Source organism: Bos mutus, chromosome 15, assembly GCF_027580195.1.
Source record: "Bos mutus isolate GX-2022 chromosome 15, NWIPB_WYAK_1.1, whole genome shotgun sequence".
Taxonomy (NCBI): Eukaryota; Metazoa; Chordata; class Mammalia; order Artiodactyla; family Bovidae; genus Bos; species Bos mutus.
This window is the reverse complement of record NC_091631.1, coordinates 61,675,461-61,703,374: the sequence shown is the minus strand read 5'-3', so window position 1 is coordinate 61,703,374 and position 27,914 is coordinate 61,675,461. Positions and strand designations below refer to the sequence as shown.

The 27,914-nt window shown below is 40.2% G+C and overlaps 2 protein-coding genes across 2 annotated transcripts in view; both read right to left on the bottom strand.

The window, feature by feature from the left end:
* POGLUT3 (protein O-glucosyltransferase 3) overlaps positions 1-27,914 on the bottom strand; it is a 147,076-nt gene that overhangs the window by 40,494 nt on the left and 78,668 nt on the right. Inside the window, exons 4-5 of the mRNA XM_070384256.1 lie at positions 22,386-22,431; positions 9,938-10,073 (exon numbers count right to left, since the gene is read on the bottom strand). Coding sequence (XP_070240357.1) covers positions 9,938-10,073; positions 22,386-22,431 — 182 coding nt within the window. The remainder of the gene's footprint in view (positions 1-9,937; positions 10,074-22,385; positions 22,432-27,914) is intronic.
* Positions 863-6,085, bottom strand: EXPH5 (exophilin 5). The gene is given in 3 exon segments (XM_070383227.1): positions 863-2,546; positions 2,549-4,942; positions 5,134-6,085. Coding segments are annotated over 3 exon segments (4,590 nt in total). The 3' UTR covers positions 863-1,302.

Here is a 27,914-nt window from a genome sequence, read left to right as displayed (position 1 = left end):
GACCATAAAGAAGGCTGGGTGCCAAAGAACTGATGCTTTCAAATTGTGGTGCTGGAAAAGACTCTTGAGAGTTCCTTGGACTGTAAGAAGATCAAACCAGTCAATCCTAAAGGAAATCAACCCTGAATATTCATTGGAAGGACTGATGCTGAAGCTGAAGCTCCAATACTTCGGTCACCTGATATGAAGAACTGACTTATTGGAAAAGATCCTGATGCTAGGAAAGATTGAGGGCAAGAGGAGAAGGGGGTGACAGAGGATGAGATGGCTGGATAGAATCACTGATTCAATGGACATGAGTTTGGGCAAACTCCAGGAGATAGTGAAGGACAGGGAAGTCTGGCGTGCTGCAGTCCATGTGGTTGCAAAGAGTTGGACGTGACTGAACAACAATAACAATGTTCTTTGGCTTACTAGAGATTCACCTCTTCACAATAAGCACTTCAAATATGTGCCTCCCTTCTCCACTATGGATAAAACAGGATGTTCTTATGGAAATCCCCTGATCTTTGTTCAAGAAAAAAAAAAAAAAAACCCAAACTCTAAATCGTCTAAAGGTTGATGAGTCAAACAGGATAATACTTACTCCATTGTTATCATCACTACATTTTATTTAACAATCATGAATATGGAGTATGGACTGGAAGATGCAATACAGAGATTTGCTGTTGTGCTGGAATAGAAAAGGTGAAAGAACGTTAGGGGGAATATAGAGCAGACAGCCAAAAGTGGACCACGAATTAAGAGATTAATTTGGGGCTGAGTGGCAGAAAGACCAAGCATGTATACAGAGGAAGGAAACACTAAACAAGAATTCATTGCTCTAGGATTCAGGAAGTCTATACATAGAGTGGGGGGGGTGGTGTGGGAGGGGAGAGAATTTGGATTGTTTCACAGCAGCTAGTCCCCAGACTGGAGAAGGCAATGGCAACCCACTCCAGTACTCTTGCCTGGAAAATCCCATGGACGGAGGAGCCTGGTAGGCTGCAGTCCATGGGGTCGCTAAGAGTCGGACACGACTGAGCAACTTCACTTTCACTTTTCACTTTCCTGCATTGGAGAAGGAAATGGCAGCCCACTCCAGTGTTCTTGCCTGGAGAATCCCAGGGACGGCGGAGTCTGGTGGGCTGCCGTCTATGGGGTCGCACAGAGTCGGACACGACTGAAGTGACTTAGCAGCAGCAGCAGCAGTGCCCAGACTAGATTTTTTTACTATCTGTCCTTTCCATAGACAAACATATGTACACTTTATTTACATTATAAACTTTTGGTGAAAAGGCTATACATTTCATTGAAAAAGGCTCACAGTTCTGATTCTTTGTCATTTTCATCCAAGTAGTATTCGTCATCCGTGGTCGTGTCTGTGTCACAGTCTGAGTCTACTGGATCCTCTTCATAGATATTAAGTGGTGCACTTAGAGATAAGCCATCCTCTGGCCTCTGGTTACTAGGAGAATTTGAAGTCAATGACTCTGTCGGGTTAGCAGGGTTAATTACATCATCTTTCAGGAAGCCAGGGTTCTTAAGAAAACTTGGTTTCCATAATCTCCCTTGTGTGAGTGACCTCTTTACATTCTCCAAGAAAGCCAGCTGTTGTTCTTTCCCAAAAATCCCATAGTCAATAGGCCTGGATATAGATGTTGCAGACCTAGGACCCATTTTTGTCCTGCTGTTGTTCAAAGCCCAACTTTCATTTTCACCACAGGAGGGAAGTTCAGAAAAAGATTTAAATCTTCGACTGTACCCGCTGTTGTTACAGAATTCATTCCCAAGGGTCAGTCGACTCAGGACATCATCAATAGAAGTGCTTTCAGAGAAATGGCGCTCTCTGACTTTTGGAGGATGACTTATTCGTAGTATATCACCATGTACGTTGACACTTTTTAAGCTCTCTGAACGATAGGGGTGTAGCTGACGTTCACACTCCAGAGATGAAGCACTGCTTTGTCCTTGCTGACAACTGGTCAATGGGATGCAAACCGTAGATTTCTCTACAGGCTCCAGTTGAAAAGGGGGTTTCGACCTCCTCTGATGGTCAGGGACGTCTGCTTCCCTGAGGCTGATCAACGTGGGTTGGGCCAGGGCTCCTGATTCTCTTTCCAAAATCTGAGCTACTGTTACATCCTCAGAATTCTCACACTTTGGTTGTGATTCTGAGATATTTTTAAACTCGTTTTGATGTAGTTGTGAAATGTTGTTGGGCTTCTGATTACTTAAGGGTGTAGAAGCTTCTCTATTGGATACTGCAGTAAGCTGGAGAGGGTTCTCGGATGTCTCCACATTTATTCCATCATTACTTAACCTGCATTCATCTGTGGTTTCTGTGGACTTTAAAGTAGGCTCAAGGGACGGTGGGTTGCACTCTGTTGTGTCAAGGGACAAACTGCTAAAGCCAGAACTGTTCCTACTTTGGGGAAAGATAGTAGCTACATGTCTTCTAGGGTATAAATCTTTAGCTGGAAATTTTCTGCTGCCTTTGGACATAGCTGCCAATCTGTGTTTAACTGAAGATCTGCTTTTCCCTTTTTCTAGGTCAGCCAAGCCTTTTTACTTTTATTACTTCCTTCAGGAAGTGAACATTGATTCCATGCCAACTTTTGCATTTCATCTTTAGCCTTGCTCTCTGTCGTATTTACCTCCTGTCTTCTTTCAGGTAGCTCCCTGGGTTCAGACTGTGAAATGTCTAAATCTTGTTCACTTGAACAAGTCTCCTCATCAAGCTGTAGTTTACTCAAGGCTGGAGTAAGAGCAAAGACTTGGCTTTCTGAGTCAGAAAGTGGTTTCTCAGAGTTTTTTGGGAAATCTGTTCTAATTTCCCCTCTGACTTCCCTAGGCTGCAATCCATTGGAGCTCTCCTCTGTAACTACACCTGCAATATCTTTTTGAAGACTTCCAGTAGTTGTAATGGCTGTATCACTACCTGTATGCTCCCCAGAACTTCTTATGATGTGGAAGTTTTCAACATTCTCTTCTGAATGGGCTGGGAGGTTAGAAAAACCACTGTCATCTGATTTAATGGATTGCGGACAATTTTCAGATTTCTCTCTTGTAACTTTTTTTTCCTGAAGCATTGGTGAAGTAAACACAGTTTCACTTTGCAATTTTTTCTCTTTCTTTTTCCTGCTTTGTGAATTAGATGGAGGTGTTGTAGCTAAGTTGTATGGGGAAATTTCTCCAGTTTTAGGTTCTCGTTTATGAAGAGAAACATCTGTTTCAATAGAAGCCATTTCCTGTAATGCAGATTCTGAGGACTCAACACTTGGTAATTGTAAAACAGTCATATTTTCAGTGATATGAGAAGGATGGCTGGTCTCCTGAGCAGAGGTATCTTTAGACAAAGGTGTTCCTGACTGGTCTTGCGCAGGACAATTCAGTTGGTCTTTTTCTAAAGCATTAGGAGATGTTTTAGTCCCCGCTTTAATTGATTCTGTAAGTGAATCGATGTTTTGTGTATACTTTTGAAGAAGGTCACAGAATTTTTTGCTGTGCTTCCTCGGTAGGGTATAATATATTGAAACCACCTCAAGACATTTCACATTATCTTCATCACCAGAAACAGAAAACATACTTGTAGTCTTAAATTTATGTAAAGTTTTCCCACTTTCTTGTCCTGACATATCTGAAGAAAAAGGTAAAGGGTATTCATTTGGATGGGAAAATATGCCTGTTTTGGAGGCAGAAATTTTATCATTCTTTTCAGTATATTCTTGTAAGTATTCCTCCTGGTGGTGTTTCTTGCTTAAAGAACACTCACAAACAGATGAGTCACTTCCCAGAGGGTTAATGAGTCTCTCCCAAGGCCTCAGTGTTACAGGAGAAGCATCTGTATTGGATACCAAGCATTTATCTCTTTCATCTCTTCCAGTTGAGGCATAAAGCACTTCTGAAGGACATGACACAGCCCTCTTGATGAGGACTGGAAGTGGCCCTTTTCTAACAGAAGTAGATCCAACGTTTGTCATATTTGTCATCCCTTCTGTGGCTTCAAGTGCTACTGAGACTGAGTCTGAAACTACTTTGGAACATTCGCTCTCTGATTCACAAGAACTAGGACTGAATTTTTTTGATGTGTTCTTTCCTACTGGATCTTCCACATCATTTTTGATTTGTAATGCAACTGGCTCGTTCCTGAACAAAGAAGGCATTATCGTACTTTCAGGCTCCCTGTTATCGATGAGAAAAACAGCTGATTTTCTTGGTAAAGTACAGTAAATTGTATGAAGCTCAGGAGAATTGGAATTGCTTTGAGTTCCCTCAGTGAGACTGCTGTTGTCAGTTGTAGGCACTGATCTACTCTCTATTTTGCTTAATTTTTCGATGTACGATATGCGTTCTCTTATTTTTCCTTTTCCCTTTCCACCCTTGAAGAGAGGGTGTGACTGGCATTTGACAACATTAACCTCTTCATTATGTACAGGTGTGCGATTATCATTACTCTTTTGGTTTTCTAAGTGGCTTAGGGAAAACTGACTATTTTGGTTCTTGTAATCAATGTCTTCTCTTTCTCCCAGAGATGGGTCTTTGTTTGAAGGACATTTCCAGAACACTGTGGTAGAAGAAATTACCGGAGCATCAAGGCAAGAATCATTTGATGGTGAGGAATCTGGTAGTGCCCCTGAAGACAGATCTAAAGAATTACGAGGCAGGTTGTGATCAGCATCTGACTTGCTACAGCTGCTAGAACAAGTCGTGATACTTTGTTCTCCCTTGGTATCTAAACGAGCAGGCTTTTCTGGAGACTGTGAGTATTGATTATCAGTATGTTCAGAACTCCCGTGGTTCTTTTTAATAATGCTTGAACTATCTTCATTACTTACTGTTAATTCCTGGTGACAAACTTGACTTGGGCTGACAAAAAGTGATGTTGTTCTGCTTTCCTGAATGAAAGGAAGGGAAGTTGTTGAGTCAAGTTTTCTGTTCCCAGTATAACTCTTACCTTTTTTAGTTCATTGGCTTTATGAATTTTGGAGGTATCTCTCCTGGAAATGACTCCAGGCAACCTTTTTGAACTTATTGTGGTAGATGCATTAAAAACAAATCTGTTGTTCTTGTCTGAGTCCTGGGAAAGGGAATTCTGAACATCAGGTAAAGGGTTAGAAATTACTGTCTGTGAAACAAGTTGGGGTATTTCACCTGCCATGTTTGTCTGGTCTATCTTGTTTATTTTTTTGTCTTTTTCCAAAACAGATGCCTTCAAGTCTTTCTCATTATTTACTTCTGTGACCAAGATATTGGCTTGGCTTTCAGTCAGAGGTGGAGAATCAACTGAGACATTGTTGGTCACAGTGACTTCTGTATAGTTTCTGTTTGGAAGAGAGGCCGGCTTAATCTTCTGCAAAGTGACTGTGGGAATCTGAAAGTTAGGGCTCTGAGGATTCCCTCTGTCATCAGGAATGTGCAGGAAGGTACTTTTGAATGGGGACGCTCGAGTTTGAGCAACTCCAAATGAGTAAGGTTCTTTGTTTACATGTACTTCCATAGGAGAACATTCTAACCCACCAGATTTCATGTGATAGCTTGCATCAGTCATGGAACAAACATTTTCTGGGCTGAAATGAGTAGACTGGTTCCCATTACCTTGTGACACTTCCATGCTCTCCAGTGCGGATGTCTGAGAATCAAACTGCCAGGAATCTGGTATCTGTTGGTTTCTGGAAATATTTGTTCTATAACTAGAAGAAAATGATCCCCAGTGTTGAGAAGGAACACTATGGCCATGACCAGCTAGTGCACTGTTTACTTCAGCGGAGATCATTTCAAAGTCTCTGTCAGAAGAAGTAAATGGTTTCCTGCTTTGATGAAAGTCAGAGTGTTCTTCCTGTTGGCCCCAGAAAGGATTTTGTTCAAATCTCTGTACCCTGCTCCGTCCAAAGGTATTGCTAAAGAAAGACCTAGTAAATAGGTTATCTTCATGGTAGAATGGCATATTTTCTGAGTTCTCAAGTGGGTCAGGACTCATTGCATTATCTACAGGAGCATTTAAACCAAAACTTTGGTAAACACTCTGTGAATGGTAAAACTCACATCTCCTATTCGCCTGGAAGCACCTGGGATACATATACTGGTCAGCAGGGTCAATCTCCATTGGTGACGGTGCCTCCAGGAACTCTTCCCGTTCTGCCTATCTCTAGAAGAATCTGATCTATTCCATATGATAGATGATAAAGGAGTTCTCTTTGGGCTCTGTTGGTGGCTTGGTGATATAAACCCAGTCTTATTCTGAGTTGTGGCTGGAAAATATAAGCTTCTTGCTTTGAAATACCCTGTAGCTGATGAGGCTAATCGTTGCCTGCTGTCAAAACACAGAGAAGTACTACCAAAAGTATTCTTTTGCACATAATCTTCTTTTAAGACTCTGGGTTCCCTTGTCCTATACATATTGTAGATTGTCCTTGTTCTAGGAGAAAAGGTTTGAAAACCTTCCCTAGGGGTTCCTGGTCTTAAGACATCATAGATAGACATATTAGAAGTTTCATTATAGCAATTTTTGTGCCTTCCTGTAATATTATTGTATGTGCTCCCACTGGAGTAAAAACGACTGAACTGTGTTCTTGATCCAATGTTGAGAGGTGTTCTGGTATTCACTGAGCTTGGAGATTGTTCCTGAGCCAGTTTGCTATCCAAATCATCTAAAACTAAAAGGAGAATATATGTCATTTTTTTTTTTTTTTGTAAAAGATTTTACAGTCTAATAATATTTTGAATTGTTGAAAGTCCTTCTTGAAGAAGCATAATGACATAATTTTTAGATCATATCATCATAAACATTATGACATTAACTGATTATGTCTTTAAGATAGTTTGACTCTTACAAGGCTGCAATGGAAGTTTCTTTTTCATACTTTTTCAAAGTTAACCTTCCATAATGCCTTCAAAACATAAAGCTACATTGTTTTTCACCTAACAAGGATTGTAATCATGATTTCTTTTAGTGCATCTTTTGTGTCCCTAGGTAGCTATAATGTTTCCAACTGTGTTTACATCAGGGGATTGAAAAGAAATGAAAGTCTATAAATAGTATGTGAGTTGTACTTAGCTGTACATTACTGCCAAAAGTTTGGCACCCAATTTATAAACATACTTATTTGGGTGAATTTGAGCAATATGTAAAAATTTAAGTTCTATGAAATACTATCAAATGATATACTGATGGTAGCTTGCTTCCCCTGAAAAAAATATGACTCAATAGACATTTATATGTGTCTATCAGGTACAGTTCTAAGCACTAAATAGATTAACTCATTAAATCCTCACATAATCTTGTAAGTTTAGTAGTTAGTATTCTCATTTTATAAATGGGAAAACTGAGGAATGAAGAAATTAAGTAAGTTGCCCAGCTTATACAGCTAGGAAGTGGATCCAGGCAGCCTGTCTCCTGAGTCCATACACGCAACCACTGTGCCACAAAAGTTCACTTTTCATTTTTTCTTTTAATGAACTAAAGATGATTTCACTATGAGCTCATTATGTTACAAGGATGTGAAGTTGCTGTTGTCAAACAATGTTTACTTTTCTCTCAGTAGCAAGGTCAGAGAGTGGTATGTAAGTCAGGCCCAATGACCTCCCTATAATTCCGAGGACCTAGGCCAACCCATGGAGAAGGCAATGGCACCCCACTCCAGCACTCTTGCCTGGAAAATCCCATGGATGGAGGAGCCTGGTAGGCTGCAGTCCATGGGGTCGCTAAGAGTCGGACACGACTGAGCGACTTCACTTTCACTTTTCACTTTCCTGCATTGGAGAAGGAAATGGCAACCCACTCCAGTGTTCTTGCCTGGAGAATCCCAGGGGCAGGAGAGCCTTGGTGGGCTGCCGTCTATGGGGTCACACAGAGTCGGACACGACTGAAGTGACTTAGCAGCAGCAGGCCAACCCAAGACCCAGGGCTCATGCTTCCTGGGACCACTGTCTCTGTGATCTCAGATAAGTCACAGGGTATTTTCACTTGGTTGGTTCTTCCTTGAATTGTTTAGTGAATCATATTTGACATCTTTTCCTCAATAAAAACCTGTTAGAATTTAAACAGAATCAAAATCTTTTAAAGTTTTAAGATGCCCTAAGACCTATCTTAGAAATTCCCTGGTGGCTCAGACGGTAAAAGCAACTGCCTGCAATGCGGGAGACCTGGGTTCGATCCCTGGGTCAGGAAGATCCCCTGGAGAAGGCAATGGCAACCCGCTCCAGTACTCTTGCCTGGAAAATTCCATGAACGGAAGAGCCTGGTGGGCTGCAGTCCATGGGGTCGCAAAGAGTCAGACACAACTGAGCGACTTCACTTTCTAAGACCTATCTTATAATATATATTTCATCATATTCATGTTACAATAGATGAGTAGATGTGTATTTTGAAGAAATGTTCATTAAAAAATAAAATCTGACGTGAGAGATAAGCTATGGAAATTATTTAAATTGTTGAAGAAGTTTTTTGTTTACAGAATCTTTCCTTCTGATTTGCATAAAATGTTTCACTCTTTGTTGTCGTTAAAAATTGTAATTTTAACTCTTCAATGACAGAGAAAATGAGGTGCATCAGTATCTGAGTGAATGTAAGTGAGATGTACTTATAATATGCCAATTATTTTAGGACAGGTATTGAAGAAGTTTTTGATATGCACTCTGGATTTTCTCTACCCTATTTTATTTGTTAGTTGGTACTATTAAGTTTGCATAGCCAGCAAAAGAACTAGTCCTGAGCATTAAATATCTGTAACTAAGGAGTTCTTTAAGGAATCATCCTGTTAATGTTTTAATGGAAAAAAATTAGTTTTCCCCTGTCCCTAAATAACTTACTCACTATATCCACAGATAAAATAAGCAATGCCAAAATATAAGGCAGGGCAAAACAAAAGAAAGTCTTCATGAATCTGTCTTTAAAACAAATTATAATGAAATCTCTTTGATTTCTGTTTTCTCTTTCAACTTGTTCATAGTATTTTTTCCTCATTAAAGTCTTTTGCTGACCACAAAAATATGTTGTTATAATAGAAAATACAGGAAAGTATAACAAAAGAGGTAAAATCACCTAGAGTCCTTCTTCCTAGAGATAACCACTCTTAACACTTGAATCCCAATACTGCTATTTGACTCACAACTCTGAAGGTGAAAAAGTCTGCTGTTCTTCTCCTTTTTATTTTCAGAGCAGTCATTTTATTTCTTCACTTCATGAAAAATAGCTCTCCTCTACTAGGCAAAACCTTTGTTTTGGAACAGAAATTTTCCTCTGGGTCTCTTTTCCCTGAAGCAAGTTCTCTGCCAGGAACCATTTTACTGAAAGGAGTGCCCAGACAGAACATCCAGCTGGAGGTCTCTCAGTGACCACACCACTTGTCCTAACTATAGGGCTGAGCTGATGTCATTGCCTTTGCAAACTGAATTTAGTTCCTCAAGGTGAAGCTGGTGAATGATTTCAGATTTCATGTATCATATGGCCAGGTTTATTTTAATACAAAAAAACTATGTCAAGGTGAGTGATGCTTACATAATAAGATCCATGGGTATATAGTACTTTTGGAATCTGTTTTAGTCTTTATTGTTATCTATTGTACAAGGTTAATAGTTTAACAACACTTAGATTTCATCACTGCATTTAGGCCCTAATCAGGAACAATAAAAGTCTATTAAGAATAGTAAACTTTATAAATATATGTCTAAAGATATACCCTTTTATCTTTTTACTTGAGTTTATATATTAACATTATTACCATTCCATAGATTTATCAGGCCTTGATCCAAGAATATTTACTTACATTATATTTAAATATAAGATTTTTAAAATATTTCTTTTAATAGCATGTAACCCCATCCTCTTCAGGTGAGGATAACAAGAGGACTTCAAAAATAAAGTACAAGGGCTTGAGCATTTTAGCATAAACTGTAATCATTATTTGCTTTCCTTTAGTGCCGGGAATTCCAAAGGAAATTCAGTGCAGAGACTTACCTTGGAAGAACTCATCCTCTAGCAGTGAACCATCCCATGGAGGGACAGTACTTCCCTCCCTCATGCTTGCTGGCTTGGGGACAGTTGCACTGTCAGTGGGTTGGCTTTCCAGAGGTGAACTGTATATTTTTGCCTGCTAATTTTAAAATAGAAAATGTAATATTATTTTTGGACCTTCTTTAGCCAACATGTTCCCACAAAAACATCCCAAGCTTAAAAGTCCTAATCTAAGGACAACAAATCAATTTTCCTACCATTTCTTTATCTAGTTGTAATGTTTTGTTGTTTTTGCAGTTTGCAAGTGATCACAAACTTCCCCATGCTTATATTAATTCCATTTTGTATAAGTTTTCAGGCAAGATATCTAGGCTGTCTCTGCAAAACATGCCTACAATTTACACAGCACTACAGGAATCTTAGAGAGCTTGTTGGGAAATGGAAAGAAATTTACTTCTCTTGAGTGGGGAATGTTGTTTGTCTGGCCCAGTGGCTGTAATTTTAGGTTTCTTAACATTGTACCTATTTTCTATCAAGAGGCAGTTAGCTGAAACTTGTAATGGATCATAAGATTTGTGAACTTGATGGATTTAGAAATTAAAACAAATTTTTTTTTAATTCTAAAATTTTTTAAATTTTCCATCCACAGAAATCATGTAAAATGGTAGAACCTCCCAGACACACATAAGGAACTGATTAATAGTTCTGAAAAAAAGGTGCTGAAAAGCATGACCTTGTATATATATTTTAAATCTTTGCTAGTTTTATAGGACTTATGAGAATGATGTACAGATGGAGAGCTGTTTACCTTCTTTACTAGCAAATTTTATCTTGATTTCATTAAATCTATCACTGCTCTTTTAAGTTTTAATTTGTCTTTATAACCTTGGGGAATTATCCACTCCTACCCCTTTACTTCCTTCTGCCAAAATTCTATTTGCATTTCTTCTGTCAAACTGGCTCTGCCACTCCTGACTTCACTTTAACTCATTCTGCATGAGTTAAATGGCCTCCACAAGGCCATTTCCCATTCCAATTGCTTTATTTTCAGTTCATTTTCTTTTTTTTTTTTGGCCACTCTATTTTTTTAATTGAAGGATAATTGCTTTACAGAATTTTTTAGTGTTCTGTCGTATACCAATAAGAATCAGCCATTAGTACATCCGTGTCCTCTCCTCCCTTCCCTCCCACCCTTCTAGATTGTCACATAGCCCCTGACTGAGTTCCCTGAGTTACACAGCAAATTCCCATTGGCTATCTATTTTACATATGATATTGTAAGTTTCCATGTTATTTTCTCCATACATCTCACCCTCTCCCTCCTCCCGTCCCCCTGTGTCCACAGGTCTGTCTGTTCTTTATGTCTGTTTCGTCATTGCTGCCCTGCAAATACATTCATCAGTACCATCTTTCTAGATTCCATATATATGCATCAGTACGATGCTTTTGAACTGTGGTGTTGGAGAAGACTCTTGACAGTCCCTTGGACTGCAAGGAGATCCAATCAGTTCATTCTGAAGGAGATCAGCCCTGGGATTTCTTTGGAGGGAATGATGCTGAAGCTGAAACTCCAGTACTTTGGCCACCTCATGCAAAGAGTTGACTCATTGGAAAAGACTCTGAGGCTGGGAGAGATTGGCGGCAGGAGGAGAAGGGGATGACAGAGGATGAGATGGCTGGATGGCATCACTGACTCGATGGACGTGAGTCTAAGTGAACTCTGGGAGTTGGTGATCCACAGGGAGCCCTGGCGTGCTGTGATTCATGGGGTCACAGAGAGTCGGACACGACTGAGTGACTGAACTGAACTGAACTGAACTAAACACGATACTTATATTTCTCTTTCTGACTTACCTCACTCTATAATATGCTCTCGTTCACCTCATTAGAACTGATTCAAATGTGTTCCTTTTTATGGCTAAGTAGTATTCCACTGTAGATATGAACCACACCTTCTTTATCCATTCATCTGTCAATGGACATCTAGGTTGCTTCCATGTTTTAGCTATTGCAAATAGTGCTGCAGTGAACATTGGGGTACATGTGTCATTTTCAATTTTGGTTTCCCCAGGGTATATGCCTAGTAGTGGGATTGCTGGGTCATAAGGAATCTCCATACTGTCTTCCATAGTGGCTGTATCAATTTACATTCCTACCAGCAATGCAAGAGGGTTCCCTTTTCTCCACAGCTTCTCCAGCATTTATTGTTTGTAGACTTTTTAATGATGGCCATTCTGACTGGTGTGAGGTGGTATCTCATTGTAATTTTGATTTGCAGTTCTCTAATAATGAGTAATGTTGAGCATCATTTCATATGTTTGTTAGCCATCTGTACGTCTTCTTGGGAGAAATGTCTGTTTAGATCTTTTTCCCACTTTTTGATTGGGTTGTTTATTTTTCTGGTATTGTATGAGCTGCTTATATACTTTGGAAATTAATTCTTTGTCAGTTGCTTCCTTTGCTATTATTTCCTCCCATTCTGAGGGCTGTCTTTGCACCTTGTTTGTAGTTTCCTTTACTGTGCAAAAGCTTTTAAGTTTAATTAGGTCCCACTTGTTTATTTTTGTTTTTATTTCCGTAACTCTAGGAGGTGAGTCATAGAAGATCTAGCTTTGATTTATGTCACTGAGTGTTCTGCCTGTTTTCCTCTAGAGTTTTTATAGTTTCTGGTCTTACATTTAGGTCTTTAATCCATTTTGAGTTTATATTTGTTTGTGGTGTTAAGAAGTGTTCTAATTTCATTTTTTTGCATGTAGCTGTCTATTTTTCCCAGCACCATTTATTGAAGAGGCTGTCTTTCCCCATTGTATATTCTTGCCTCCTTTGTCAAAAATAAGGTAGCCATAGGTGTGTGGGTTTATCTCTGGGCTCTCTATCTTGTTCCATTGGTCTGTATTTCTCTTTTTGTGCCAGTACCATACTGTCTTGACTGTAGCTTTGTAATATAGTCTTAAGTCAGGAAGGTTGATTCCTCCAGCTCCATTTTTCTTTCTCATGACTGTTTTGGCTATTTGCAGTCTTTTGTGTTTCCATATGAATTGTGAAATTTTTGTTCTAGTTCTGTGAAAAATGTCATTGGTAATTTGATAGGGATTGCATTGAATCTGTAGACTGCATTTGGTAGTATAGTCATTTTCACAATATTGATTCTTCCTGCCAGAAAAATGGACTATCTTGCCATCTGTTTATGTCATCTTTGATTTCAGTTCACTTTCTACCCAGGCCCTGCCTCTTGAATCTTACTTGATATTCACTATCATATTTCATCTCATCTTGAATGCTTAAGACCAAATCTCTAATCTTTCCAAATCTCCAGCTTTTTAACTTCTCCATCACAGGTCTGTCCAAATCTAAAGCCTAGGTTCTTTTAATCCTTGCATTTCCCATAATCTAGTATAATATTTTTATACTTGTCTGCTTTCTTTCTCAAGATCTAGATCAGTTACTCCTTATAGAAGAAGCCCTGCTTAAATTTCATTGACTTGCCCATTAAATTATGGGCAAGCCATAATTTAATATATACAAAGGAGATTTATTAATAAGAAAGAAATAATCCAATGATATTTAATTGGCTATTGGATATAATTTAACACACTTATATTAAATTCAGAACTAAAAAAATATTAGAAGCACATTATAACTATAGGGATATACCAATTGGAGATAATAAAACCAGAAACTAATCAACTGAGAAATCAGATCAATTACAGTTACACTTTTCTCTCTACAGTGCATCAAGGTGTTCTCTCCTGTGCCCTACCTACTGTCTTTTTTCAAGATTTATTTATTTGGCTGCCTTGGGTCTTAGTTGCAGCACATGGTATCCTCATTGCATCACATGGGAACCTTCATTGAGCTGCATGGACTCTCTGGTTGGGTTTGTGGGCTCCAGAGTTCTCAAGTTCAATAGTTGCAATGCTTGGGCTTGATTGTATCCCAGTATGCAGGATTTTAGTTCTGCAACCAGGAATTGAACTTGAGTTCCCTGCATTGCAAGGCAGATTCTCACAATGGAATCCACTGGACCACCAGAGAAGTCTCATCCAAATCTTTATTTGTGCTAATAACATTAAGCCATGAACTTATAAGTCCATTCTTCCCAAACCTACAGTTTTGGTACTTGTTGCAGAGTAGATATATTTGATTAAGAGACAGTAAGCAATGTTGTCTCCCAGTCATTTTAACATTCAAATGAACTTCAGATTTCCTTTAAGTAGACTGGAGTACATTCCTCCTGGCCTCCTGGATAACCTTCTTTAATACTGAATTTATAATGAAATGAAAAGTACCTGAACTGAACAGTCAGGTCAAGAGCAAAATTTCTTCAGGTGGGAAGTATTTCTATTACCTATAGACTGTGAATATAACCTCTTTTGGTTAGATTTTTGCCCAGATCTACTTCAAGGTCAGCCCTATTCACCCAAGATACTAAAGATGTTTCCCACACAGTTCAGTTCAGTTCAGTCACTCAGTCGTGTTTGACTCTTTGTGATCCCATGGACTGCAGCACATCAGGCTTTCCTGTCCATCACCAACTCCTGGAGCTTGCTTAAACTCATGTCCATCGAGTCGGTGATGCCATCCAACCATCTCATCCTCCGCTGTCCCTTTCTCTTCCTGCCTTCACTCTTTCCCAGCTTCAGGGTCTTTGCCAATGAGTCAGTTCTTCACATCAGGTGGCCAAAGTATTGGAATTTCAGTTTCAGCATCAGTCCTTCCAATGAGTATTCAGGATTGATTTCCTTTACGATTGGCTGGTTTGATCTCCTTGCAGTCCAAGGGACTCTCAAGAGTCTTCTCCAACACCACAGTTCAAAAGCATCAATTCTTCAGTGCTCAGCTTTCTTTATAGTCCAACTCTAACATCCATCATGACTAATGGAAAAACCATAGCTTTGACTAGATGGACCTTCATCAGTAAAGTAATGTCTCTGCTTTTTAATATGCTATTTAGGGCTGGGAGGGACTGGGGGCATGAGGAGAAGGGGACGACAGAGGATGAGATGGCTGGATGGCATCACTGACTTGATGGATGTGAGTCTGAGTGAACTCTGGGAGTTGGTGATGGACAGGGAGGCCTGGCGTGCTGCAATTCACAGGGTCACAAAGAGTGGGACACGACTGAGCGACTGAACTGAACTGAACTATGAGGTCTGTCATAGCTTTTCTTCCAAGGAGCAAACGTCTTTTAATTTCATGGCTGCAGTCACCATCTGCAGTGATTCTGGAGCCCAAGAAAATAGTCTGTCACTGCTTCTATTGTTTCCACATCTATTGCCATGAAGTTATGGTACCAGATGCCATGATCTTCGTTTTTTGAATGCTGAGTTTTAAGCCAGCTTTTTCACTCTTCTCTTTCACTTTCATCAAGAGGCTCTTTAGTTCCTTTATGCTTTCTGCCATAAAGGTGGTGTCATCTGCGTATCTGAGGTTATTGATATTTCTCCCTGCAAATTTGAATCCAGCTTGTGACTCATCCAGCCCGGCATTTTGCATGATGTGCTTTGCATATAAGTTAAATAAGGAGGGTGACGATATACAGCCTTGACGTACTCCGTTCCCAATTTAGAACTAGTGTGTTTTTCCATGTCCAGTTTTAACTGTTGCTTCTTGACCTGCATATAGATTTCTCAGGAGGCAGGTGATGTGGTCTGGTATTCCCATCTGTTTCAGAATTTTCCACAGTTTGTTGTGATCCAGACAGTCAAAGGTTTTAGTGTAGTCAATGAAGCAGAAGTAGATGTTTTTCTGGAATTCTCTTATGTTTTCCATGATCCAACGGATGTTGGAAATTTGATCTCTGATTCCTCTGCCTTTTCTAAATCCATCTTGAACATCTGGAAGTTCTTGGTTCGTGTACTTGAACATGAAGTTGAAGCCTACCTTGGAGAATTTTCAGCATTACTTTGCTAGCGTGTGAAATGAGTCAAATTGTGTGGTAGTTTGAACATTGCCTTTCTTTGGGATTGGAATGTAAACTGACCTTTACATGTAAAGGCCCACTTGACTTCACATTCCAGGATGTCTGGCTCTAGGTGAGTGATCACACCATTGTGGTCATTATATGGCTAAGAAAGGTAAATCCTCTGGGGCTCACAGCACATATTGGTCTTCAGTCAGGGATGTCCTGGACTCCAAATTTTCCTCCAAAGAGTGTTTCATGCCATAGAGTTATCATAAAAGATTAAGCCTATTTCCCATACCTGGCCTAGAGGATGAGGCCTCCGAATAGCAAAACACCTCTGAGTAGCAAAACAGTGTCAAAATCCTTTTCCAAATTTTGATTTAAGCTTTTTCTCCCCAATTATCTTTAACCCCCATGTTCCAAACTCTCTACACACAGTTCTACAAAATGTCAAGCACTTTTCTTTTCAGTTTCTCTTGATTTTATTGTTCTTTTAAAAAAATTAAAAGTATACTTTTGAGGACTCAAAATAAAAGTATACTTTTGAGGACTCCGTGTCTCTGCTCCTGATCTTTGCTCTCTCTTTTCTTCTCCTAAAAATATCCTTCAGAGTCTAGTTCCAATATCATCCTCTCTGTGAGTCCTTCTCCAGTTCTCACAGGAAGAATTAATTACCATAGTATTTTTAATGTACCTCTGATATTATGCATATTATTTTATATCAAAGTTGTTTATATTCTTTCTACTTTTACTTTATCACTAGATTTTTACCCTTCCTCCCTGAATCAGACTTTTTAATTTCTACTCTGATCTAGGAAACCAGGGATTCACAGACATATAAGTAATGACCCTGGAAGTGATCCACTTTCTAAAATAACTAAGAAAGCATACTATTCTCCTGTGTATCCTAAGCACTTAACAGCATCAGCATATAAGAGATTGATTCATATTTAGTAAACCGAATTCAAAGACTATGCTTCCCACAATAATCTTTCCTACTTTTGAATTCCTCCAGTACATTGTGTATTATCTTTTATCTGAACAAAATTACTCATTTTTTCAGTTTTCAATATATTTAAAAAATATTTTCTCTTATTTGATCTTTAGAACAGATTTGTGAAATAGGTAGGGATTGTCATTCCCACTTTGCAGATGAAGAAACTCAGTCTCAGTTAAGAACCTTATTCAAGCCGCAGGGATAACAAACGGTGATGCTGACTACTGACACTCATATGGTCTGATTTCTAATTCTGTTTTCTCCACTACGTTTCTTTGTATTGTTACTTTATGAATGTTGAGATCTTCAGTTAGGTGGTAAACTCTCTGAAGCAGGAATCTTGCTTTAAACATTCCATGCTGTCTATGCACAGTTATGGATTGATTTTTTTCTATACCAAGGTAGAAAATTATATATATAAGATTTTTAGTGAAGATTATTACAGAAATTGAGACACTGAGTATTTAAAATATTAGGACTCAGTACAGCATGTCTGAGGTAGGAAAGCATAATGGTTAAACATATGAATTTTACACAAGTCCAAATCCTGACATGAGACAAATAAATCTGTCATAGAGTAACCTCAAAAGCTGTACAACTTTGGGCAAGTTGCTTAACCTTTCTGTCCTGTGCCTTATTTTCTTTCTTGGAATAATGAGAAAAAAAGAGAATACAGCAACAACAATACCCCTCATATAATAATGTTGCTTGGAGAAGGCAATGGCATCCCACTCCAATACTCTTGCCTGGAAAATCCCAAGGATGGAGGAGCGTGGTCCACGGGGTCGCTAAGAGTCGGACATGACTGAGGACTTCCCTTTCACTTTTCACTTTCATGCATTGGAGAAGGAAATGGCAACCCACTCCAGTGTTCTTGCCTGGAGAGTCCCAGGGACGGGGGAGCCTGGTGGGCTGCCATCTCTGGGGTCGCACAGAGTCGGACATGACTGAAGTGACTTAGCAGTAGCAATAATGTTGCTGTGAGAATTAAATGAATTAATATTTGTAAAACACTTTAGAACGGTGCGTGTGTGCATATTCAGTCATGTCTGACTCTTGTGACCCCATGGACTGCAGCCTGCCAGGCTCCTCTGTCCATGCAATTTTCCAGGCAAGAATACTGGAGTGGGTTACTATTTCCTTTTTCAGGGGATCATCCCAACCCAGGGACCAAATCTGTGTCTCCCTTAGCTCCTGCACTGGCAGGCAAATTTTTTACAACTGAGCCACCTGAGAAGCCCAGAATGGTACTTAGCACTTAATATTAATAATTCCTTATCATTAGCCATTACTAGTCTTCTGTGGTTAGAGAGGATTTTCTGGTAGACTTTGGCTGGTGCTCTCAGCCTAATGAGTTAGAGAAATATCCTAAAAGATTAGAGGCCAGAGACTCAAAATGCTGGCTTTAGGGTTTGTTAACAATCTTAAACATAGTACATAGAACATGCTGAGCAAAGTAAGGCTGTTTTTCCAACCTCAACTCACTCTACTAACGTTTGCAGTGCTGACATGAGACAACCAGATCTCTGTCACAGAGTGACCTCAGATTATCTGACTACTTTTAGGGCAGCCAAACCTGTAGAACAGCTGTCAAAACTGAAGCTTAAGGTCATGGATGTTACCAAATGCCTTGGTAAAGTCAACAAATTAATTTTTCAAGGTGTTCTTGAATTTACTCTGCATCGGTTTTCCTGCAAGGTCAAATCCAGCACTGCGCCGTGTGGCTTAAAAACCACACGTTCATTTCTTCTTTCAGTTTTGGAGTTCTCACACTGTGCCGGAAGTGGGGATACACAGGTGAGCAGGCGTGGTCCCAGCCTCAGGGAGCTCACACCAGCCTAGTGTGGATAGTGCCACGCTGGAGGTATGTTTCTAGGGGTACAGAGTGGGCGTATCACCACCAGAACGTGCTCAGAAATGAGGAGTGGGTAAGTGGCCAGAGCCGTACGGTTTGTCTGTGCTCAGAGATGGTGACCACTTGGATTTTGGATTCCTCACCTTTAAGGAGATGGTTCTCAACTGGGGGCAATTTGCTCCTCAAGGAACATTTGGAAAATTCTGGAGGTATTTTTTATTGTCACAGTTGAGTGGAGGTGAACTACTGGCATCTAGTAGGTAGAGGTCAGGGATTGCCACTAAACATCCTGTAATACATACGAGAGCCCCCACAACAAAGAATTATTCAACCCGAAATGTCAGTAGTGCTGAGGTGGAGAGAACTCTGAGATAGAAGATTTCTAAGTTTCTCTTGTCATCCTAAATGAAGGCATAAGCTGAGGCAGATTAAGACATGAGTTTATTTGGCAATGCTAATGCTAATGCTAATGCTAAGTCACTTCAGTCATGTCTGACTCTGTGCGACCCTATAGATGGCAGCCCACCAGGCTCCCCCATCCCTGGGATTCTCCAGGCAAGAACGCTGGAGTGGGTTGCCATTTCCTTCTCCAATGCATGAAAGTGAAAAGTGAAAGTGAAGTCACTCAGTCATGTCCAACTCTTAGTGACCTCATGGACTGCAGCCTACCAGGCTCCTCCTCCCATGGGATTTTCCAGGCAAGAGTACTGGAGTGGGGTGCCATTGCCTTCTCCATTATTTGGCAATAGAGGAATTGCAATTTGGGACATGCAAACCATAGTAAGCACAAGCAAGTGTGCTGAGGATTTGGGGCAGGCTGTATCTGAACAGGGAACGAGTTCAGTTAGAATGAGGGGAGAGTCCAGTGAGAGTCTATTTAAACAAAAAACAAATGAAGACCAGCTTTAAAAATTTCCTAAGCAGACAAAACCAGTCCAGTCATACAAACAAAACTCAATTCAGCTTATTTTGTAAGGCCAACCTGATACAGGTCATTTCTTGTTCATGCCCCTGGAAACCATAAGCTAAACTTCCCGTGGCTGATATGAGGCAATCCCTGACCAACTGTCTATCATTTAAGAAAATTCTAATATTATTATCAGTTTTCTGTATATCAGGCATTTATGGGGCATGCATAAGATTTTCCATTTTATATCTCCTGGTTCCATTTTAGATTGAAATTCTTTCATACTCTAGCACTAAAAATTCTGTTTTTCTGAAACCCTTGGCTTCTTTTAAGCTGATATAAATGTTTAAATAGCAGCTTCCTTCTCTTTGAACAGAGGATCATCCAAAAACGTAGTACAGCCTCCTATAAAATATTGGAATCCCCTTTGTACCATACCTGCTAGGCTGCCAACCAAATGAGAGGAAGTTCATTATCTTAAGTCTTGGCAAGAATCCCTGTGGCATCACTGGCCAACTACCAGCTCTTTGCCGTTTAAGGGGATAGGACTTTTATGGATAAATAATGGAGATCTACATGTTATACTTGTCTTCAAGTTTCATTATTTTTTTTCCCTTACTTTTTAAATAGTTATTAACTGGGAGCTACATCATTGGCTTGACTTTCACTTAGATTCCCAGTTCTTATCTTTTTAGATTGACGTGTTCTGAGAAGTGAGATTGTTAAAGGCAAACAGCAATTATGAGTGTCAAAGAAGAGGGTATCTTACTAGTCCTCAGACTGGACTTTGAAATCCCAAGAACTCCAGATTAGCTCTCCTGTTTTATAACTTCTAGGTGCTTGCATTTCTGTTCATGCTCCTTACCTGTTTCAGACACCACCTCTCTTAAATGGCAAAGGATGGTTAGCTCTGAGCACTTCTCTGAGGAAAAGTCAGGAGTACAGAAGCATCCTGGAGTAGTGTTAGGTGCTCAATCATGCCAAACCCTTTGCGATCCTGTGGACTGTAGCCTGCCATGCTCCTCTGTTCATGGAATTCTCCAGGCAAGAATACTAGTGTGGGTAGCCATTCCCTTTTCCAGGGGCTCTTCCCAACCCAGGGATCAAACCCGGGTCTCTTGCATTGCAGAAAGGTTCTTTACCATCTAAGCCACCAGGGAAGCCATCCTGGCATAGGGTTCTGTTCTTTTAGAGAACAAAGCTGTATACATGCCAGTTCAGTCCATTTCTTGGTTACAGGCAAGCCTGCAGGTAGGGAGCAACAGTGGTTCATAAGCACACAGGGCTTTGGGACTGATGAAGCTGTAGGCATTTTTGACTTCTTGTGATAGAGTTACAGAGACCTGGGTTTTCTAATCCTGACTCTACCAAGTATCAGTGTGACTTTGAGCATGATCTTTAAATTCTCTGAACCTCAGTTTTTTCATCTTTAGGTGGGCATAATAATAATACCTACTTCATATATTACCTCTGGGTATTAAATAAAATGATCTATGTTAAGTGCCTGGATGATGATAAGCTCTCCATGAGAGTGTAGCAGTTGCTCCTGGTGTCATGACTGGGGCTCAAGCATATAAAAGAGAGAGATAGGGTTCAATGTTACTGAGAAAGAAGTAGCATTACTCTTGAAGAAGAAAGGAGGCTCACTTTCGTTTGTGAAACCAATCACAATTGGGAAACTTGGAGCTCTGTGGGAGATTCCTTACTTGACAAACAAAAGTGAGATATATGCACTCCTCACCAGAATTCTATCCCATGCTTTTTGAAGAAAGAAGAGAGAGAAAAGTTTAAGTGTTAGTACTAAGGGCAAAATCTATTGAAAAATGCCTCTACCTTCCTCCTGCACTCTTAGGTGCCTTCAAAACTCTTTCTTTCATCTCCAAACCATATATGAGTTGCACAGAAGGACACTGGTGTATGTAGATCAAAATGCAAGAGGGCAAAAAAAGTAAGAAACAGAAAACAAAGCTTCTCAATCTTATAAACATGTGAACTCAGAGAAATTGTGGAGGTCCTGTTTGGTCAGTGCCCTCATGTAACTTGTTCTGTCCAGATGCTTTTCGCCTATCAGTGGCTTCCTCTTTGACTACAAATGATGATCTTACCCAGAAGAGGTCTTATGCAGACCCACCTTGGTTTGCAAGTTTATTTGGAAATTTTCAAAGCTGGTTTCCATATGCTTTTGATTTTGACAGAATCAAACTGAACTCTCCCCTTTTTACATTCCCTGCCCAAATACAGCCTGCCCCCTGGAGGAGAAGGGGACAACAGAAGATGAGGTGGTTGGATGATATCACTGACTCAATGGACATTGAGTTTGAGCAAACTCTGGGAGATGGTGAAGGACAGGGAAGCCTGGCGTGCTGCAGTCCATGGGGTTGCAGAGTCAGTCGGACATGATTGAGCAACTGTAAAACAACAATAAACCTTCAGCAGTCTTGCCTACAGCTTGCTACAGTCTGAATATCTCAAATTGCGATTCCTCTGCTACTTTCAAATAAACTCTTCCTCCATCCAACATTTTAGGGCTGTATAGGACTGACAGGTGGTAAAATAGCAGAGACAGTGGCAAGGTCTCAGGCAGAGGCTGCTGTTTGAGCATTTCAGTACCACAGCCAACTGGAAACCAATCACAATTGGGAAACTTGGAGCTCTGCAGGAGAAATCTAAGCTTCTAAGGTAAATTTAAGACTGTACCAAGGAGAATTCTGTTTAAATATGTAATCAACCAGGAATTACATTAATTCTGAATTATTCAGCATAACCTTTAGTTCTTTGGTTACTTACCAAAGCGGTTCCCCTCACAGACACAGAAGGTGTGTGGCCATCACATCTGTGGAAAGAATTTGAAATAACTTCTTTGAAAAGAAATGCCTAAGTTTTGGAAAATCAATAGCACATTTTCTATTATATCTCCATATCTTGAGAAGATATATTTCTGATGCTCAGTAGGGAGATCTTTCACAGTGCACTGCTGAAAAATCTCTCAGAAACATTTTCTTGTGCTTGCTTAGGATCAGTGTTTTACATCTTTGTCACTCAGGTAGCCAAGAAAAAAATACATAATAGTGGCTTTTTACTTGAACATAGCATTAAGACTTAGTAACAGAAATAGTTACATTTGTGAGTACTGTGTGCCAGGCAGTATTTGTATGCTCTATAGACAAGTTACCTCATTTAAATACATCACTCTTGTCAAGTGGATGCTGTGACAGCTCTCATTTTACAGATCAGATGGTGGAGGTGCAGAGAAGTTAGAAGACACTATACAAGGTACATAGTGGCTGAACTCAGAGCTGGCCACAGGCTGACCGAATCTAGAGGTCTCCTTGATCAGTATGGCACATAGAGTATTCTTGTGAATGGGAAACAGATTTTCTGCTTCTGTATATTTTTATTTTAAAGAGATACTAAGTCAGAACCAGACCACAATTAATAAGGGGATTTTTTCAAAAGGCAAACCTTACAAAGATGACTTCAGGATGCTTATTTTTATAAGTATGTCTTATTTATTATTAGAGCATCTTCAGTTCAGTTCAGTTCAGTCACTCAGTCGTGTCCAACTCTTTGTGACCCCATGAATTGCAGTACACCAGGCCTCCCTGTCCATCACCAACTCCCAGAGTTCACTCAGACTCACGTCCATCAAGTCAGTGATGCCATCCAGCCATCTCAGCCTCTGTTGTCCCCTTCTCCTCCTGCCCCTAATCCCTCCCAGCATCAGAGTCTTTTCCAATGAGTCAACTCTTCGCATGAGGTGGCCAAAGTACTGGAGTTTCAACTTTAGCATCATTCCTTCCAAAGAAATCCCAGGGCTAATCTCCTTTAGAATGGACTGGTTGGATCTCCTTGCAGTCCAAGGGACTCTCAAGAGTCTTCTCCAATATCACATTTCAAAAGCATCACTTCTTCGGTGCTCAGCCTTCTTCATAGTCCAACTCTCACATACGTAACCACTGGAAAAACCATAGCCTTGACTAGACGAACCTTTGTTGGCAAAGTAATGTCTCTGCTTTTCAATATGCTATCTAGGTTGGTCATAACTTTCCTTCCAAGGAGTAAGCGTCTTCTAATTTCATGGCTGCAGTCATCATCTGCAGTGATTTTGGAGCCCCCCAAAATAAAGTCTGACACTGTTTCCACCATTTCGCCATCTATTTGCCATGAAGTGATGGGACCAGATGCCATGATCTTAGTTTTCTGAATGTTGAGCTTTAAGTCAACTTTTTCACTCTCCTCTTTCACGTTCATCAAGAGGCTTTTTAGTTCCTCTTCACAAGAACAATTATGCTTTTACTATTTATATGGCTTCTCCAAAATTCAGTAGAAGGTGAAAAAATTTTAAGACCTAGGTCCAAAATTGAGATGAATTTTGATTTTTTAAATCTATAATCCTAAGTAAGGGTGTGCAGCCTGAATTGCAGAGTAAGAGTTAATAGAAACTAGGAAAGTAATGCTCAAAATTCTCTAAGCCGGGCTTCAGCAATACATGAACCATGAACTTCTAGATGTTCAAGCTGGTTTTAGAAAAGGCAGAGGAACCAGAGATTAAATTGCCAACATTCACTGGATTATCAAAAGAGCAAGAGAGTTTCAGAAGAACATGTATTTCTGCTTTATTGACTATGCCAAAGCCTTGACTGTGTGGATCACAATAAACTGTGGAAAATTCTGAAAGAGATGGGAATACTAGACCACCTGACTTACCTCTTGAGAAATCTGTGTGCAGGTCAGGAAGCAACAGTTAGAACTGGACATGGAACAACAGACTGGTTCCAAATAGGAAAAGGAGTACATCAAGGCTGTATATTGTCACCCTGCTTATTTAACTTATATGCAGAGTACATCATGAGAAATGCTGAGCTGGAGGAAGCACAAGCTGGAATCAAGATTGCTGGGAGAAATATCAATAACCTCAGATATGCAGATGACACCACCCTTATGGCAGAAAGTGAAGAAGAACTAAAGAGTCTCTTGATGAAAGTGAGAGAGGAGAGTGAAAAAGTTGGCTTAAAGCTCAACATTTAGAAAACTAAGATCATGGCATCCAGTCCCATCATTCATGGCAAATAGATGGGGAAACAGTAGAAACAGTGGCTGACTTTACTTTTCTGGGCTCCAAAATCACTGGAGATGGTGATTGCAGCCATGAAATTAAAAGACACTTACTCCTTGGAAGGAAAGTTATGACCAACCTAGACAGCATATTAAAAAGCAGAGACATTTACTTTGTCCACAAAGGTCCATCTAGTCAAGGCTATGGTTTTTCCAGTGGTCATGTATGGATGTGATGTGAGAATTGGACTATAAAGAAAGCTGAGTGCCAAAGAATTGATGCTTTTGAACTGTGGTGTTGGAGAAGACTCTTGAGAGTCCCTTGGACTGCAAGGAGATCTAACCAGTCCATCTTAAAGGAGATGGAAGGACTTTCATTGGAAGGACTGATGCTGAAGCTGAAACTCCAGTACTTTGGCCACCTGATGTGAAGAGCTGACTCATTTGAAAAGACCCTGATGCTGGGAAAGATTGAGGGCAGGAGGAAAAGGGGATGACAGAGGATGAGATGGTTGGATGGCATCACCGACTCAATGGATATGGGTTTAGGTGGACTGCGGGAGTTGGTGATGGACAGGGAGGCCTGGCGTGTTGCGGTTCACAGGGTTGCAAAGAGTTGGACACGACTGAGTGACTGTACTGAACTGAACTCTTGTATGACTCAGAGCTCTTGTATGAAGTCAAGTCCTCTCCTTCATTAAGAGCACAGAAGAAGGAATCAAGAATTAAATAAACTCAGACTAGGTCAGATCAGTTAAAATTGTCAAGATGCAGTTTTCCTTCATTCAAAGCCCTAACTGCTTCGTGGCTCTTGAAAGCTGAGCATAAAACCTAGGAGGCCAAATAATTTTACATTTAAAATATAACAACATGTATTAAACATGAAATTAAAAGATGCTTGCTCCTCAGAAGAAAAGCTATGATAAACTGAGACAATGTATTAAAAAGCAGAGATATCACTTTGCCAACAAAGGTCCGTATAGTCAAAGCTATGGTTTTTCCAGTAGTTACGTAAGGAAGTTAGAGTTGGCCCATAAAGAAGGCTGAGCAGAGAAGAATTGATGCTTTTGAATTATGCTAGAGAAGACTTTTGAGAGTCCCTTGGACAGCAAGGAGATCAAACTTGTCGATCCTAAAATAAATCAACTGAGTATTCATTGGAAGTACTGATTCTGAAGATGAAGTTCCAATACTTTGGCCACCTGATATGAAGAGCTGACAATGGGAAAGACCCTGATGCTGGGAAAGATTGAAAGCAAAAGTAGAAAGAGGCGGTGGAGGATGAGATGATTTGATGGCATCACTGACTCAACGGATATGAGTTTGAGCAAACTTAGGGAGATAGTGAAGGACAGTGAATCCTGGTGTTCTTGGGGAGTTCATGCTGCAATTCATGGGGTTGCAAAGAGTTGGACACTACTTAGCAACTGAACAACAACAAACAAAAACAGCATATATTTTATAGTTTAGCTCAAAATTTAAACAGAAATTAAAATTAACATGGATTTTTCATATTATTCTGAAGTACCAGCTCTATACTAATAATATTTAGAAGTTAAAATATTGCTTTTATTTGTACTCTTCCTTTTCATACGTCTTTATTGAGCCTGCCTGCCTTCTACATGCTAAGTACTATTTTGAGTGGTTTGAAGGAAATAAATATGACTGATATAGAGACTGTTCTAAGAGGCTTTGTGACAGGAAAGATTAGGTACATAAAGAGCCAAAAGGCAAGCCACAATGTTATAAGGACAATACAGGGGCTTAAGTAAAATGAAAATGCAGAGGGGCTGGTGAGCACTTGCCGGGACGAACTGGGAAAGTAACAGGGAGAGAAGGTGCTGGCTGAACAGGTATGAGAGCCTAAGAACACCAGGAGCACAAGCCTGGAGATGTAAGACAGCAAGGAAGCTGGGAACTGACAAGTAATTCCATTTGCCTGCAGCCAAGAGAACGTGCCTGACTGTGAAGATTCTTCCCAAAGTCCTGCGGAGAGGCCAGCCTCTTGGTGTCCCTGCGCAGCTCAACATTCTCATCAGCTGATCGGGGCCCTAGCCTGACTTGGAGTGAAGGGGAATTCCTAAGGATGGCAGGTGGCACAACTGGGAAAGAGTGTCACTGAGAGTGAGGGTGTGCTGTGAGTGCAAGGATGCACGCTCCCTGACAGTGTGCAAGGCCGTGGGAGCCACTGTGGATCGAGGTAGCAGGCAGGGTGTAGGACTCAGGAGGCTTGGAGGCCCAGAGTCTCCACAGTCACTTCCAGGCCTGCTGTAAATGTATGTTATAATACTGTAACATATTCCAGTTAGTGTATGTTTCTGGTGTGAAGGGCTTCCACTTGGAGACTGACTAAAACAACAGTGCCGTCACAAAAACCACGCTGGTTAAAGTCCTCTGGATTTGGGTGATTTCAAGAGATAGAAAGCTATCTCAGACGCATTTGTTCATAAGTCCTACTAAGCCATACCCTAATGATCTCTCACGTATATTCCCACACTGCCAGCTATAGACAGAGCAGTTTCTCAGCCTTGGTACTACTGGCATTTCTTCAGTGCGGTGGTTTATCACATGCATTATATGATGTTTAGCAACATCTCTGACCCCTACCCACCAGATGCCAATAGCACCACCCTTCAGCTGTAGAAACCAGAAATGTCTTCAGACATTGTCAAATGCCTTTTGGGGTGTAAAACTGCCCCTGATTGCAAACCACTGAGCTAAAGTGAGTATCTCATTATGTCACTTTTCGGTTTAATGAAAAACATAAATACAATATGCACATGCGCACATGCATGAAATACACCAAAATATTAGTGCTTGTTCAGGTCAGTGGGTGAGAGGGGTGATATATATATATAAAATAAGGAACTATTTATACATATACAGTACATATAATAAGGAAAATAATGGTATTCTTAGAAAGGGATGAATGTCTCCCTGCTGTCTACAGGATCAAAACCAAGCTCCTTAGCATGTATAAGGTTTCCACATTCTGGCCTCTGCCAAATACTCCCACCCCACCTCTTATCAGTCTCACCTTATACTGGGTCACTGAACCTCAGTGACCTAGATGGATTCTTGCTTTTTTCTAGTTTCTGAATCTTTGTTGTGTCATTTCTTTCTGCCTGGCACAACCTCCCAATTCTAAATTGCCTAGCTCAGTCCTATATGTCCTTCAGACACTGGCTTTCTTTTTCCAGGAATGCTTCTGATTCTCCAGTCTGAGTTAAGTGCTTCTCCTATAACAATCTCATGGCATGA